The sequence below is a fragment of the Osmerus eperlanus genome, chromosome 10, assembly GCF_963692335.1.
Source record: "Osmerus eperlanus chromosome 10, fOsmEpe2.1, whole genome shotgun sequence".
Classification (NCBI taxonomy): Eukaryota; Metazoa; Chordata; class Actinopteri; order Osmeriformes; family Osmeridae; genus Osmerus; species Osmerus eperlanus.
The window spans coordinates 2,963,955-2,981,301 of NC_085027.1; the positions used below are offsets into that span (position 1 = coordinate 2,963,955).

At 50.7% G+C, this 17,347-nt stretch overlaps 1 protein-coding gene across 2 annotated transcripts in view; it reads right to left on the minus strand.

Moving 5' to 3' along the window:
• bnc1 (basonuclin zinc finger protein 1) overlaps window positions 1-17,347 on the minus strand; it is a 36,344-nt gene that overhangs the window by 2,481 nt on the left and 16,516 nt on the right. Inside the window, exons 1-4 of one of the 2 annotated variants that reach the window (XM_062471403.1) lie at window positions 11,120-11,467; window positions 3,328-3,430; window positions 2,958-3,193; window positions 55-2,108 (exon numbers count right to left, since the gene is read on the minus strand). In XM_062471403.1, the coding sequence (XP_062327387.1) occupies window positions 55-2,108; window positions 2,958-3,193; window positions 3,328-3,430; window positions 11,120-11,128 (2,402 nt within the window). In that variant the 5' untranslated portion in view covers window positions 11,129-11,467. Of the gene's footprint in view, window positions 1-54; window positions 2,109-2,957; window positions 3,194-3,327; window positions 3,431-11,119; window positions 11,468-17,347 lie in introns of those variants that run through there. The other variant, XM_062471402.1, reaches the window with a different exon arrangement.

Below are 17,347 nucleotides of genomic sequence, written 5' to 3' on the forward strand. Positions count from 1 at the left end.
CGCCTCTCCTTTCGGTCACCTTGACAACAGCATAAGGACAGGCGCGTTTCTCACCTGTCTCGGCTCCGGCGGGACGGGAAGGCCGCGTTGCAGCCGTCCACCGAGCACATGTGCATCTCCTTCAGGTGGACGTTCCTGTAGTGCATCTTCACGCTGTAGGGGTTCTTAAAGATCTTACTGCAGATCTCACAGTGGTGCGGCAGCTCGTCCCGGTCCAGACACACGCCGTCCGGGTCCAGCTGAGCCAGCTCCTCCCTGCAGCCCTCCGGCCCCGCTCGCTGGCTCTCGGACTGTCTGAACACGGAGCCTTTAGGGGGGCCCTGGTCTCGCTCGTCGCACCCAGAGTCGCACAGCTCGGCAGGGCCTAGCGAGCTCACGCACTCCCCCTCCTCCCTCTCGGCTGGCTCTGGGCCGGGCGGGGTCTCCGCCCGCTCCCTCCTGAGGGAGAGGGAGTGGTTCTCCCTCAGCTTGTTGTTGCACGGCGACGTGGCGCAGGTGATGACGCCCGTCTCTCCCTGCCTCGGCCCCCTCTCCTCCTCCTCCTCCTCCTCCTCTCTGTCCAGACACACATCCCTGTCCGAGTTGTGGTCCGATGGCCGCTTGGTGTTCTCCCTCTCCCTCTCTCCGGACAGGTAGAATCCTCTCTCCTCCCTCTCTCTGGGCCTCTCTCGCCCCGCCTGCCTCTCGCACGCGTACCGTCCCCTGAGCTCGCCCTCGTCCGCGTCCACCCCCTGGAGGGGCGACTCGTCGTCGGAGCTGCAGCCCTCGCCCGGCCCCCCCTCCCTCTCCACCAGCTCCTTGTCGATCTTGATGGGCATGCTGGACTTGCGCGACTTCTTCTTGGGCACCGGATCTGCCACGCAGACGTCCGGGGCGGCGCTGGGCTTGAGGGGGATGGAGGAGGAGAGGAGGGGGAGGGAGGGCAGGGTGCCTGGGGTGTGGGCCAGCTCGGCAGGGCTCACCAGGCTCCGGTAGAAGGGCAGGACGGGCTGCACCGTCTTGAGGTTGGGGAAGAGGATGCCGCTCTGGCCCATGCTGGGGAAGGCGCTGGCGTGGAGCTTGGGGCTGCTGTCCAGCTGGCTCACCATGTAGCTGGGAACGGACTTGTGGGCGTCGGGGCAGGACACGGGCAGGGAGGCCGGGCCGTAGTCGGAGCGCTTGTCCCCCTCGGAGCTCTCGTCCGCCGACACGCTGCCGCGCAGGTCCTTGTCGCGGTTGTTGCGGTTCATGGGCATGTGCAGGCGCGGGTTGGGGTTGGCGCTGTGGCGGTTGCGACTGCGCAGCGAGCTGAAGACCATGTTGCAGCCCTCGATGGTGCACTTGTGCTTGATCTTCAGGTGAACGGCGTTGTAGTGGATCTTCAGCGTGCCTTTGTCGTAGAAGGTCTTCTCGCAGGCGCTGCAGTACACCCGGCCCTTCTTCAGGCTGCCCATCCCGCCCCCGATCCCGTTCCGGTCCAGGGACCTCAGCTTGCTGTCGGGGGACATCTGGGTGAGGTCGGAACTCATGGAGGGGGTGCAGGGCGTGGAGGGCCCGTCCGAGTAGTTGTCACTGGTGGGGAAGTCCTCCACCTCCATCTTGGTCGTGGCGGACAGGCCGTCCAGAGGGTTGTCCCCGCCCCGGTCCAGGTCCGAGGTGAAGGAGGCGGAGCTGGAGCCCACCAGGCTGCTCTCGGTGGGAGGGAGGGGGAGGGACAGATGGTGGTCCCGCCCATGGCCTGGCTGCTCCGCCTGGCACATCCCAGGCTGCAGCGCCCCTAGTGGCGAGCCCAGCAGCGGCGCGGGCACGGAGCCCAGCAGCTGGAAGGGCAGCATGAAGGCCATGCTGTTGATGAAGTTCTCAAAGTGGTGCACGTTGGCCGTGCTCAGCTTCTCCACCTTGGCGGTGAGGGGGGCGGGGCCTCGCGAGGCGCTGCGCTCGATGAACGTGCGGATGTCGGAGTTGGTGCGGGTGCTGGGCACTAGCACGGCCTGGCCCTCCTTGTCCTGCAGGGCCATCAGCTCCACGATGGACTTGGTCTCCCCGAAACGCAGGAACTGCTGCAGGGTGGCGATCTCCTCCTCGAACGTCATGATGGCCCAGCGATCCAGCACCTTCCCGGCCACGTCCTGGTGACAGAGGACACGGAGGAGGGGACAGCGGAGGAGGGGGGAAGACGGGAGGGGAGAGAGGGGTGAGGGGGGGACAGAAATGTAATGATTAGACATGGCTGCTCTCAGATGATGCTCTGGAGAGAGAACGTCCTCCGCGGGGCTCAAACTGCCACTGGTTCAGATGAAGGAATCAGGGGTGTGCTTAATGTAATCTAGCAGCGCTGAACCCTGGGAGTCCTAATTACACCAACACCGCCGCTTTCATCTCTGCCGTCGTTTCTATTCATTTAAATCATGTGGGTTTGTCTTCCCTATATCAGCAGAAAGGACGCACAGCGCGCAAGCACACACACACACACACACACACACACACACAGAGATCAGAGGGCCTTCACATTGATCAAGTGGGTCCCTTTCCCAGCCTAACCTTAATCACATATGAGTCCGGGCATCTTTGAGAGTCAGGAGTAGCCTCATGCCGTAACCATGATTAATATTTCATCACACCCTGTTCGCCTGGCGCCTGCTGAGGATTCTGACTCTACCTACGCCATTAGAGCAGCTAACATGAATTAAACGCAGCCCAACCTGAATAGTTGATGATGCACTAATCGAAGGGAGTAAGGCCGACACCAAGCTGGCTCCACGGCCCAGTAGCCAGACCACGTTTACAAGGGGGGGGGGAAGTTGGAGAGGGCCAGGAAAGGGAGGGGAAGGATTTGAACCAAGGCCGCTGCGCTAAGGGCCACGTGTTACGCGCTCGACCCAGTGATCTCCTTCCTCGTTTTCTCTCTAACACATCCACAAACGCATACACACACTCTCTCTCCCACCACACACACACACACACTCACACACACTTACTTGTAGTACATATCCTCGTATGTAGTCCTGCAGGGTCCAGTCCAGGGCGTTGAGGATCCGGATGACCTCCTCCTGTTTGAGCACGCTGAAGAGCCGGTCCAGCAGGATCTTCAGCCGGACAGGGATGGCCTGCGTGCCGTACAGCATCAGGCTGCAGATGTCAAACACCACGTTGGAATGAACTATCTCCACCTGACTGCTCTGGTACATGTGGTGCACCTTCAGTTTACTCAGGGCTGAGGGGGGGGGGAAACACACACACACACACACTGTTGTTTAACACTAGTATTTCTGTGCGAGAGCCATCAGTATGGTATTGCAGCTGTGGAGTGTTTCATATTTTTGTGGTGTGTGTGTGTGTGTGTGTTACCGTGGGCTACCCATCCATGCTTGCAGTGCTCACACTGCCTCCTCTTCAGCTTGCCAGGTTTGAAACTATCACAGGAACAGTTCCCCAGGGTGCAGCAGATAGCCTGTCAAAACACACCACACACTCTTACTGGCTTCTATAGTATTGATGCTACTGTAGGAACCCAGGGATTGGAGGCTGCTTGGAGATTGCGGATTAAAGCAGAGATGAGGGGAGAGAGCAGGGAGCAGGGGAGAGAGCAGGGAGCAGGGGAGAGAGCAGGGAGCAGGGGAGAGAGCAGGGAGCAGGGGAGAGAGCAGGGAGCAGGGGAGAGAGCAGGGAGCAGGGGAGAGAGCAGGGAGCAGGGGAGAGAGCAGGGAGCAGTCCCAGGTCTTCCACAACACAGAGTCGTTGATTATTTTATATAGTTGTGACTGTGAGAAGAATGCTCGAAGGAGAGTCTCCATCTGTGCATCACCTGGTCAGCTTCTAATGACAGGCACATCGTCTGGGTTTCATCTGTCTGTGTGTGTGTGTGTGTGTGTGTGTGTGTGTGTGTCACGTGCGTGTGTGTGTGCATGTGTGAGAAAGAGAGATTACACGTTTCAGGGATCAGGCCTACACTCTGAGGTCTGCCTCTTCCTCTTCCTGTCGCTAATTTAGGTGATCCTCCACACGCAAACACACACACACACACGCTCACACACACACACGCACATTGCAGATCTGCTCCACACTTATCTAGTAACAGAGGGTCTCAGACACACACTCTGACTCACACTCACACACACACACAAAAACTATGAGAGACAGAGAGAAATAGAGAGTATTGGATAGATTTCCCAGAACAACAGCTCGTGGGAACAACAGCAGAGAGAGTTGGCGTATGTATGACACAATACAGAGTGACGGGCACCTGGATAGAACCTGAACGGCTTTCCAAACACTATTTACCGCTGACACGGCGCGGAATGTAGCGACTAACCCAGGGAACAGCACCAGCCTGGTGATCAAAGGCACGGTTGTTAGCGCTACATGCTAACCCACAGAGCAGCCGCGATGCCTCTCTCCCTTGGCATCTATAATGCATGATCTAAGGCTTTAGCATACATGAGCAGCATGCTTAGTGGTTAGCAGCGTGCCCCTGCAGCTAACTCTCTCTACAGGGAGTGGGAGGGGAACCTCCCTCTCATTTAGTCAATTACTTAGAACAGGGCTTGAGGTATCGGAGATGTCCTGGAGCTCTGGGAGGCGACGACTTGGGGAACTGCAGCCCGGCTCCAACCTTGAGCTTCCATGTGTGCTTTTGCTGACCTTGCTGCTCTCCTCCTTCCTGTCTTCTCTGTGTCTCTCTCTTTCTCTCTATCACTCCTTTTGTCTGTCTCCCAGCTTCTACCTCTCTCTCAGTCTGTCTCTCTCTCTGTCTCCCAGCTTCTACCTCTCTCTCAGTCTGTCTCTCTCTCTGTCTCCCAGCTTCTACCTCTCTGTGTTCCTCTCACTTCCTCCCTCTCTCACTCCCCCCCCCCCTCTCTCTCTCTATCTCTCTCTCTCCCTCTCTCCCTCTCCCTCTCTCTTCCGTCTCTGTCCAGCCAGGCAGCTGACCTGCTGGCTGCTGTGAGGTGTCACAGCCTCATCTCGTCTCCTAGCAGGGTAATCCCATCATTATAGGGCAGTGAAAGAACACGGCCCAATTAGGCTAATCCTATCCCATCACACACACGCACACACACACACACTCACACACCGTCCACTCTCCTGTTCACCCTGATATACATCTCAATCAGGCCCGCCGGACAGTCACAGGGCCAGATTTACACACACGCACGCAAAAACACACGTGCAAACGCACATGGTAAGAGCAGTCCCTTGCTGAGCGCTCCCGGTCGTTCGTCTTAATTAGATATTCATCACATGACACCCCAGGAAGGAACCTCTGATGCTGACATCCCTAGGGACAGTGACTGTGACCAAGTCACCCTGCATTGGCACAGTCTGAGACTGTCAACATTGCTTCCTTGTGTCATTAATGTGAAGTGATCAAAATTCCATTCTGAAAGAACTGTATTTTCCAATTTAACCGTTTCTTTTAAGAAGAAACATGTCACGAATTCAATAAATTTATAAAATTAATATTATTTTCCTTCAAAAGGTGAATCAAGAGACCAGACAGCACCACTGTTTCAGTTCTCCAACAGGCAGCAGAGAGACCGGAGTCTTATAAAACACCCAACACCTGGAGGAGCAGGGTAGAACTGAGGAGGGGAGAGGTGAGGGGGAAGAGGTGAGGTAGGAGAGAGAGGTGAGGTAGGAGAGAGAGGTGAGGTAGGAAGAGGTGAGGGGAGATGAGTTAGGGAGAGGAAAGGGGGAGTGTGGTGAGGAGAGGTGGGGGGAGAGGTGAAGCAGGGAAAGAGAGGTGAGGCAGGGAGAGGTGAGGGGGGGAGAGAGAGGTGAGGTGAGGCAGAGAGAGGTGAGGGGAGAGAGAGAGGTGAGGCAGAGAGAGGTGAGGAGGGAGAGGTGAGGGGGGAGAGTTGAGGAGAGAGAGGTGAGGGGGGAGACTGGGAGTCCAGAAGGCTGAGAAAGCAACAGCAGCGTACCATGACGCCCCAAACCTAAGTGATAACATACGTCTGGGGGAGAGTGTGTGTGTGTGTGTCGCATAACTTTCCACACGGACTCAGACACACAGAGGGGATGACACGCATGAACAGAAACACAAACCACATATCACTAAGGGTGGACTGTTTTGGAACTCTGCCTTTGTGCACAATAACCACGCTAGTGGTTATAGCTAGTGATATTCATACACCAAAGTATATGCAATTAATTGGAAATACTGGAGGAAAATTCTAATATTTCGCAATTGTCTGAATCATTGTCTGAAACCTCAAGTTTTCTCAAATGAAATGTGTGACTAAATGCTTGTGTGGGGACTGGCGTGGGGCAGAGTGTGTTAAATCTAGTATTTCGATTATGTAGTCTAAGCTTACCGGAACAGTCTCCAGCCACCACTGGCACACAGCCACGACATCCTTGACAACATTTTTTAATTGTCCTTTAGTGGCTCTTAAAATAAATCATGCCATATGTCTATAATACCCATGCTAGGTCCTAACCTCAACAGCAGCAGAGGCTGGGGGAGAAGGACCAGCCAGCGTGTTCTGGAGAGAGAGAGACACAGAGAGAGGGAGACAGAGAGAGACAGAGCGACACAGAGACACAGAGAGAGACACAGAGGGAGAGACAGAGAGACACAGACACACAGAGAGAGAGACAAAGAGAGAGAGAGAGAGAGAGAGACAGAGAGACAGAGAGACAGAGAGACAGAGAGATAGCGACAGAGAGAGAGAGAGAGCGACAGAGAGATAGCGACAGAGAGAGAGAGAGAGAGAGAGAGAGAGAGAGAGAGAGAGACAGAGAGAGAGAGAGAGAGAGAGAGAGAGAGAGAGAGAGAGAGAGAGAGAGAGAGAGAGAGAGAGAGAGAGAGAGAGAGAGAGAGAGAGAGAGAGAGAGAGAGAGGGGTCCCACTGGTCTGGGTGGGATGAAGCAGTGCTAAGCAGCAAGTAAGACAGTCTGACACGTACAAAACCTTCTCCTCGATGCCACGAGAGCCATAACAGTAACGTAAAGATCAATGCTGTTAACCAGAAACCCTTCCAGTGCACAGTCTGTATAATATTTAGTTGTTATTAACCCGCTTCAGACGCAAAGGAATCACATCATCTTTTATCATCAACATCCGTTAATCAGTTAACTCGTCCATTATATTTCTGTGAAGGGGAAGTCAGAAAACCCTAGGAAGTATAAATTGGAAGAGTTCCAAGTCGAGCTGCGTAATATTCGGTGTTGTTTCTGCTTAATCAAACTTGAGATCAAACGCTGAGTTTAGCTAGTGTGACTACTTTATAGTTCATATCTGTCTGTTCATCACTGGACAAATCATTTAACTTGTTGATTTAGTAAATACATTTTACATTTACAGCAATTTCCACGTCGTATTGAATTTATAATTTCACCTCTATGTACTGCAAAATAACCAGAATATTATTTATACATACAGAAATTTGAAATTGATAAATTATTTAAATTAAATATTCATAAGCATACAGATTAAATGCGCTCAGAAGGAAATATATATAAATATATATATATATATATATTAGATTTGCAGCTGTATAAGAATCTTAAAGGATAAATAATATTTAAACGCATGTGATAATGCTGGTAATAGTAATGGCTCACATTACACACAACATGCCCTCTATTCTTCAGTACTACTAACTGTTCTCTAAAATTGATACAATTCTAAAACGTACAATTATTTTAAACAAAGAAACCTTCATAAAACGCTCCTAAATATAAAATCACTAATATTTTTATTTAAAATCAACACATCTGTCCCAATTCCTTTCTGGTCAGAAATAGTGACCAGGCCGGCAGGTATTGGTCCTTCAGAACGGGTCTGACTGAAATGCTGCTTCCTGGACAGGCAGGTGGTGTGTGTACAGCCCTGACCACAAACACTGAACCACCAGGTACAACTCTACACACAACAGCAACTTCCGGCTTTAACGCATCAGTGTCTGTGCGTGTCGCACAAGAACACAGAATGTGCATAAATCACGGGGCTAAAACGTGTATGACAGGTAGCAACAAAATTCTAATTGATGACAAGTGTGAGATCAATGACTGAAGCAGGTCAGATATCAAGCTGCTATGAAAGCAACTTGATCCTGTTTAACTCCAGCAGATTCAGCAGCTACAAAGACAAACGGCTTGGAAACTCCCTCCCTAACAACCTGGACAGGATGACAGTCACTCAGGAGCTGTGGCTGTTGGGATAACACTGTTATCCAGGAAACACTGTTATCCAGGAAACACTGTTATCCAGGAAACACTTCTCCCAAGAAATATACATTTATGAAAACTATTTCATCAACCTGTTTTTCTAAAAAAAAATCAATTCCTTAAATTCAGTAATTTTTTAAGAATTGTATTTCTTAATAACATGTTTCTTATATTTACCAAAGATTTCTTATTTTAACAGTGTTAAAACTGACTGCGAACGAGTGTTCAGTACAAGTAGTGACACGCTGGTTGAGAGCCTATTAGGAGTCAATACAGCCCAAAGACAGCGTGAACAAACTCATTATTTAACACAATTCAACAGTCAATCACACGCACACACATACACACCCGCATGCACGCACACGTGCTCACACACACACACACACACACACACACTCGCGCGCTAAACCTAAAATAAAATATGTTTACCTGAATCTCCATGAGATGAGGGTTAGTCGTCTACATGAAACAAAAATCATTGAAGAAAAAAACAAGAAAGAGAGCAAGAAAGAGAGCAACCAACTTTTACTGTCTTTCAGACCCCCGCTAGGACAGGAGAGAGGAAAGAGAGGAGAGAGAGGAGCGAGAGGAGAGAGAGAGAGAGAGAGAAGAGAGACAGGACAGAGTGTGGGGCAGCTGTGAGTAAATGAGAGGAACATGTTAGTACACTGCGTCTGAGAGAGTTTGGCTCCCAGCTACGCTCTGATTAATATCAGATCTCCCTCCCTCGCCTGCCTCTTGACAATCTTGTCACATCTGGCTGACAAATCCTCACAAGCCTCTCGGTGGCAGCGCAGCACAGGGCAGGGTTTGGGGCTGGAGCTGGGGGGCGGGGGAGGCTGGGGCAGGGGCCAGGGGAGGCTGGGGCAGGGGCCAGGGGAGGCTGGGGAAGGGGGAGGCTGTGACTGGGGTCAGGGATGGCTGGCTCTAGGGATGGTTGGGGCCGGGGGCCAGCTAGGGATGGGGGAGGCTGGGGCTAGGGAGGTCGGAGAAGCTGTGCGAGGCTGGGGGAGGCTGTAAGAGGGGGGATCATGCTCTGGGTCTCGCTGGAGGGGGTCAGCTTGAGCAGAAGCCCCTTGCTGACGGACCATCATGAAGCTAATGAAGCTGACTGGGCTGGCAGGCTGCAACCACCTCACACACACACACACACACACACACACAAGACAGACAGGAGACATACAGGAGACACACATATACATCCAGGATCCTTTCTCAGAGAAGCCAACACTACTCTGCACTAACTCTGCTCTGCTGTACTCTACTCAGCTCTACTCAGCTCTGAGGCCCTGCCACATGGAGACACTCCTAAAAGAAGCATTGGGAGAGAACAGAGAGATGAAAAGACGCATGTCAAGAAGACCCTAAGACGAACACAGAGACAGAGAGAGGCAGCGAGGAGAGAAGGCAGGAGTGAGTATGTTCAGATGGAGAGAAGAAGACAGAGAGAAAAGAGGAATCAGGAGAAACTCTCTTGAGTCTCTCTATCAGCCACCCTGTTCATGGTTCAGGAAAAAAACGGAAAAAACTGAGGAAAAACAAATAATCCCTATTTACATCCGACCGCAAACATTCAGTATCACCGTCTAACTCCACAATCCCTGTCGTATCACCCTCCCCTCTACTTCAGCAGTGATTAATAACCCACCTACAGTACCCGTAGTACCATGGTTTAAATTACAAATGGCTGTCTCGAAAACAAAACTTTCCAGTACATGCAAGTATTAATGTGTATGTTTAAAAAAATTACAATATTACCGAGTGTATATACACATATATATATACATATATATACACATATATATATATAAATAAAATATAAATACACACGTTTGCTGTAGAGAAATCCGAGAGCACTTTTTGCTTAAATCTTCCTGCACATCAAACAAGGTGGCAGCTACTGCAACTACAGCGGAATCTTGTTTTCTTTCAACCGTGCGGTCTGTAAGCTTTATATCTCTATGCTCCTGCCAATTTGTCAGTAATCCGTACTATAAAATCTTTTGGAAATGCTACACAAAGCGTAACATAAAGACGAGACCAAACCTGGACATGTTGAGAGACTGCACTAGCTCTGACTATACTGACAGTCACACAGCATCCCAGTGTATGGAAGAGACCCGCTAAATCACCACAAGTTTCCTTCTCAGTTTAAGACTGTTTACAAACACAAACACACACACACACACATACAGCTGTGAAAAGGAGGGGCAACAGTTATGGTGTGTTGAACCCTGTGTTAGCTGCTACCAACATCACCACACAGACTGCAAGCCTAATTGTTACATTATGGCTGCTACAAAACATTAGCCTGCTCTTAAATTACATTCCAATAGGCACCGGCCACAGAGGGGGCTAAAGCAATCATGCCTTCACTCTCTCACACACACAGAGGAACACGGCAACAGACACACACACACACACACACACCTAGAAAACACAGAAGGAATAACAGATCATGATCAGGTCCACTGAATCTAACTCTCATCTCATCTAATCTCCAGAACCGACTTGAAGTGATTAAAATAAAAATGCTAAGATGTGAAAACACTACGATAGGAGGCCCTGCATGCATCTGTGATGTCCCATTCAGACTGCTGTGAAGTTGCTGTTTTGTTTGAAGGGAGTTGCCTCTCGACATCGTGTCTTTAAGGCATGTAAGGACAGCCTCGTTCCTCAGCAGTCTGCAAGCATGGGCACAGCCAGGACAGGACACATTCAGGAACCAATAAATCACGAGCAGAAAGGTGTGACAAATTAAAAAGTGAATTTCCTAAATGCTACGACGCAGAAATGAATTGGATGTACAAGTTTTTTATAAACACGTTTGATGGCCACGATGAGACAGTGTTCACATTAAACATGCGGGGATTTGAGGGAATTCTCTAGATTCTAGAGATAGTGAGGAAAAATTATTAAGAGAAACAGGTAAGACAAGTAGTCGAAATAAAACAGGAGAGTTTCCTACCTCAGCCATTGTCCTTAGTCGTATGTTTCCAGGGTTACAGGATAGTTTGCCATTCCCTGCGACTCCTACAAAGAACTGCCTCCAAACTCTCCAGTCCGCTCGACTCGCTAACGTAACAGAGTCATCACACACCGGCACACTGACACACACTCCGACACACGCGCGCACACACACACTCACGGGCGCTCTCCTTCACGCTCACATAAAAAAACAACAGTCACACAGCTTTGCGCTCACACAGACGGGCTCACACACACACACACACACACACACGTATCTCCTTCTCTCTGAGGCTGCGGACTGGGTCTAAACTACTCAAGATGTGCTGTGTGTGTGTTGAAACTGGGCACTGGGGATCGGAATGAGATCCTCCCACTCTCCGTTCTCACCTCAGGAGCTGCCTGCTCCCTCCCCAGCTACACACACACACACACTCCCACCCCCACAGAGTCACAGGGCAGTCCCCTCACAGCTGGCTGGAAGAGGGCATGACACTCATCTTTCACAGAGATTTGATCAAAAGGAATCACAAAGGCTGGAGGCTCTCCTAACGCAGTCAGGAGAGACTCCAGCCCCCTCCCCTCTCTTTCTCTAGCTCTCTCTCTCTTTCTGCACCCTCTATTTCTCTTTCCTCTACCTCTCTCTCCCCCCCTCTGCTTCCCCCCACTCTCTCTCCCCTCTTTCCTCTACCTCTCTCTCTCTCCCCCTCTGCTTCCCCCCACTCTCTCTCCCCTCTTTCCTCTATCTCTCTCTCTTTTCTCTCCCTCTCTCTCCCAGAGTAATGCTTTAAATCAATGCTGCCCCTCTCGGAGCACAGAGCTCAGCCCGGTACTGTGTGTGTGTGTATGTGTGTAGAGCAGGGGGGTTATGTGTGTGTGTGTGTGCTTGTTCACCTTAACACAGTTCTGTGAACAGCCTCTATAACAAGTTGTGCCTTGTGCCGTCAGGAATGTGTCTGTGTCTGTGTTAAGTATTTCTTCAGTGAGGACATAAGCCTTTGAGTGGATGTGTATAAATGTTCCGCATAAAAGCAGAGAATTCAGTAGCTTTTTAGAGTTGGCATGGAAAGTAAAATAATAGGAATCAAGTATTTTTGAAGTAGCGTTAAAATGGTTAAACGTGTAACTATGAATGAATAAACAAATATTTGAAATGAACATCAATGGACATTAGTACTTTCAAAGTTCATTTTTTGTGACACGGGTTGGGTATTCTACTTAACTTGTTTGAATAACCGTCCAGAGACTGAGGATAAAACCACCCCAGCGGTTACATTCCATCTGGCAATCTTTTCACCACACTTCCCAGATGCAACACCAGTATGAGCAGCTAGCAGCCAGGCCCAGGACTGGACACAGAGCCACACCTGGAGGGGCCAGGCTAGGACTGGACACAGAGCCACACCTGGAGGGGCCAGGCTAGGACTGGACACAGAGCCACACCTGGAGGGGCCAGGCTAGGACTGGACACAGAGCCACACCTGGAGGGGCCAGGCTAGGACTGGACACAGAGCCACACCTGGAGGGGCCAGGTTAGGACTGGACACAGAGCCACACCTGGAGGGGCCAGGCTAGGACTGGACACAGAGCCACACCTGGAGGGGCCAGGCTAGGACTGGACACAGAGCCACACCTGGAGGGGCCAGGCTAGGACTGGACACAGAGCCACACCTGGAGGGGCCAGGCCCAGGACTGGACACAGAGCCACACCTGGAGGGGCCAGGCCCAGGACTGGACACAGAGCCACACCTGGAGGGGCCAGGCCCAGGGCTGTACACAGAGCCACACCTGGAGGGGCCAGGTTAGGACTGTCTGAAGCACTGCAGTGTCTCTCTCTCTCTCCTCCTCTCTCTCCTCCTCCTCTACCTTCCTCCCTTCTTCCCCTCTCTCAGTCCTACAACAGTTTCATTATTCCTCGTCCTCCCCTGCTTTCTCTCTCTCTCCTCTCTCCGTCTCTGCCACGGGGAGCTCCTTTCCTTTCTCCTGCTGATGATCTGCGCCATTAGAGGCAGCTGCTAATCCACAAATTACCCTGCAAGTTTAAACAGGTAGGCTTGGTGTGGCCCACCTGTGTCAGCCTAGAGAGTGGGAGGAGACTGAGTGATGGGGGGAGGATGAAGGCTGGGGTGTTGTGTGTGTGTGTGTGTGGGGGGGAGGCTGGGGTGTGTGGGGGGGAGGGGGAGTTTGGGGGGAATGGGTGGGGAGGAGAGGGGGGGTGTTGGGAGGGGCGATGAGGGTGGATGGGGGGGCTGACACGGATGAATAGACAGAGACCTGTAGGCAGTCCTGGTAACTGATCAAATGTAACTAACAGTCCTTGAAGTTGGACATTAAAATTGCATTACATTCACAGGACATCAAAGCTTTCTCGTTGTGAAAAGCCCAAATGTTATGAAGTTTCACATGGATAAGAGACATCCCATCAAGCATGTAAGGCCGAGCGAAGCCTTCTCTCCAGCCAGGCAGACACAGGCGTGGAACACTTCCATACCTAGGGGATGCATACCAAGCCCAGCCCAGGCTGACCTGCGCAGGATTAGTCCTCGGCTGCTTGTCAGATTGCTGTTCCTGGGCTGGATGGGCCGTGCTCAGGCCCTCAGGGCAGCAGGCTGGAGCTTTCTGCTTCAACCACAGCAAATAAACTCCATGTGCAGCCAAACAGGTCACGCTGGGTACTTAAGATACACACTGTTGTCATTTGGTTGCCTTGAGCTACAATAAGGCTCAACGCGGTTATACTAACACTGTTATTTAAGACAGAGTAGATAAAATATGATATGTATATATTTGAAGTGGAAAAAATACTTTTTTAATATTTCATGTTATTTTACTGATATTATCATCAGTATTTGCACATGAATTGCCTGAAATCCATTCTTTCATTTACATTTCTAATGTTTAAACAAACTTGTTTTCAGTTGAACTAGTTTGCTTAATCAGTTAAATGAACTGTGTTTGTGGTATAACATTGCACAACAAAACAACAGCAACTTCCCCAGGGCAAGAAAACTTCACCCCCCCAAACCACAGCAGCCGTGTTCTCTAAAACATCCCTCCTCCTCTGTGTCTGTACACCAGAGAGCGTTAACATATCCTACCATAAATGATCATCATTATCTATTAGAAAGCGAACAAGTAGTGATTTAACTCTGAGTGTTAGATTGAGTTCTTGAGGTGAAAATGTGCCTTTGTTGGAACAGCCGGGCCCTTCAGAGTTCTATCTGCCAGTGCCGGCCCTGTCAACTCCTCACAGGACCTGCCCAGACACAGCCACACCGCTCATTTAAACAAGATCTGTGACTGCCTGCCTGCCTGCTGAGTGTGTGCCTGTGTGTGTGTGCCTGTGTGAGTGTGCCTGTATGAGTGTGTGTGTGTGAATGTATGAGTGTATCTGCGTGTGCATGTGTGTGTGTCTGTGTGTGTGTGTGTCTGTGTGTGTGTGTGTGTGTCTGTCTCTCTTCACTTTAACTGACAGTAAAAAGGCCAAAAGGGGAACCATTACCTCTCTGGACTGTGCAGCCCTCCGTACCAGGCACCGAACGCCACGCCAAATGGCCCGAGTTTACCTGTCATCCCACCCCATTACTCAGTACTGGCTCTCTCTCTCAGTCACTTTAAATCACGCAGGGCAGGAGAGAGGCTGAGAGGCCGGGTAGCCTGCAGAGCTGACTCCACAGCAGGACTGGGAGACAGACAGACAGGACAGGTAGAGCAGTGGTAGTATTGAAAACGGGGGTGATGGTTCATTTGCTGAAAATCATCAGGATCATTAGGCTTCATGGGTGAAAATACGTTTTAATATCAAGTGACAAATCTCATTGGGCATGTCATTCTTACATTAGGCAAGGCAAGCATCTACTGTGTAATGCGTATTTGAGTGTGCGTGTGTGTATGTGGGAGAGAGAGAGAGAGGGAGAGAGCGAAAGCGAGAGAGAGAGAGAGAGAGAGAGAGAGAGAGAGAGAGAGAGAGAGAGAGAGAGAGAGAGAGAGAGAGAGAGAGAGAGAGAGAGAAGAGGATGAAATGGAAAGGGCAGAGAGTGTCAGAGTAGGAGAGAATATGAGAATGGGAGAGAGAGGTAAAGGGTTTTACTATGCTGTGTGTGTGGGCAGGTTCTGGTTGTGTGGGAAGCCTCATGGTACTTTAATGAAGAACGGTTTTATATAAAACCGCATTAATAAAAGCATAGATGGACGGTGAGGGCACTTGAAGCGCAGCGTGGCAGAAGCCCCTCGGATACACAGAGGGAACTGCGTATCACTGATTTACAGACTGCACACAGGACAATGTGGACAACGACCACCTTATGACTAGTATCCTGCATTGAAGACCACTCAACGCTGCGGCCTACTGATTTACGTGCTGCGAATGTTGCATGTAATATCAATTAAATATCCCCGCAAATATATCGGAGTGTCTTGTGTTTCCACCGTGCGGAAAACCCCTCTTCTTCGGTCCCTCGTGTTGTGCATGTTCGGCATTAGGACGTCCTCCGACACACCGTCCAATCGCAGAGGCTTCTGAGTTCTGATCCCAGAGTTCTGGGTCTCCGTCTGGCCAATAAGAGGCTGACTGATGAGAACCAGCTGTCTGCTCTATCTGCCACGGGTGTGAGGAGAGCCCTCCATGTGCCACATGGGGCACACCTGCAGGTAAAGGCATTAGCAGGAACAAAAACAACTCTCTTTTTCTCTCTCTCTCTAGCTTACACACACACACACAGACACTCACACACACACACACGTAGACACAGAGGGCGGCTGGCTGCACTGTCCTCTATTGTGTCAGAAGGAGACGAAGGACTTGGCCCTCACACTGCTTTCCCGCTCCAAACCAACTGTCCAGAGAACGAGAGAAAACAAGAGTCCGTGCTCACATTACTCCGAAAACATTTTCTCGGCAGAGCTGTTTGTCGTTGGAGGATAGGATTTTAAAACGTGTAAAAAAGACCTCCTCCACGTTTTACTTTGATGACAGAAAAACCAGAACTCTGATACAAGAAAAGCAGGGACTCTCATTTTCTTGGTTTGTGACCTCTGCTGACCGACCAGTCTGAACACTAGACACAAACCGCTTCTCTCAACCCCTATTCTACATAATCTGTGGCGACTATTTACAACCAAGCATTCTGTTCTTCTGCGGCTCCATCTTCTCCCCCTTTCTCCAAGTCTGGTGGCTGATGACACCGTGTTGATCAGGTCACAAGAGAACAGAGAGAGAGAGAGAGAGAGAGAGAGAGAGAGAGAGAGAGAGAGAGAGAGAGAGAGAGAGAGGAGAGAGAGAGAGAGAGAGAGAGAGAGAGAGAGAGAGAGAGAGGAGAGAGAGAGAGAGAGAGAGAGAGAGAGAGAGAGAGAGAGGAGAGAGGAGAGAGAGAGAGAGAGGAGAGAGAGAGAGAGAGGAGAGAGAGAGAGAGAGAGAGAGAGATTAATAAAGCTACTCCCTTTCCTCCTCATCCTTCATCCCTCTATCCATCCATCCCAAGAGTCTGGTATTGATTAGACGTGTCCACATTAGGAGAGAGATGCTTTTATGATAATCTCCCCCCTCGCGACGCGTAATGGCTGCATTAGACGCTCATCCCCCCCTGCACCCGACAACCTGGACACTCTCTTTGGACCTGCCTGTTTGCATTACAACACTGTTTAATGGGCTCTTATGAGGCCGGGGGCCAAGGGGGGCCAGGGGGGCCAGGAGGACCGGGGGGGCGCAGGAAACTTCCAGGAGTTTCCAGTAGAGCCCAAGTGAGGAGCCATCCGGAGAGGGCAGGGCGAGAGAGAGAGATAGAGAGATAGAGAGGGAGTGAAAAAAGAGAGAGGGCGAGAGAGAGAGATAGAGAGATAGAGAGAGAGTGAAAAAGAGAGAGGGAGAGAGTGATAGATGGCACCATCCCGAATGAGTGCATTACATGAATGCTCTCTGTCTGCCCTGCCATTGGCTAAGAGGGAATCTGGGAAGGGTAGGTAGGATGTGTCTGACTCAAAACCCAGACAGACGACCAATCAATATCCTTTCTCTGTCTGCATCGCTCCTTCCCCAGCCTCTATTGTCCTGTCAAGACATTCCTCACATGGTGCATGGGGGCCGTTATGTCGTTTTTTCTGCTGTTTTCACTACAGCAGACCAGGAAGTGAAGCTACCTTTCGTCTAAAGAGAAGGGTGATGAAGTGTGAATAGACGGTACCACAGCTAGGCTGCAGCTTGTGTCTGTGGTGTCCAGACCTGTGGTGTCCA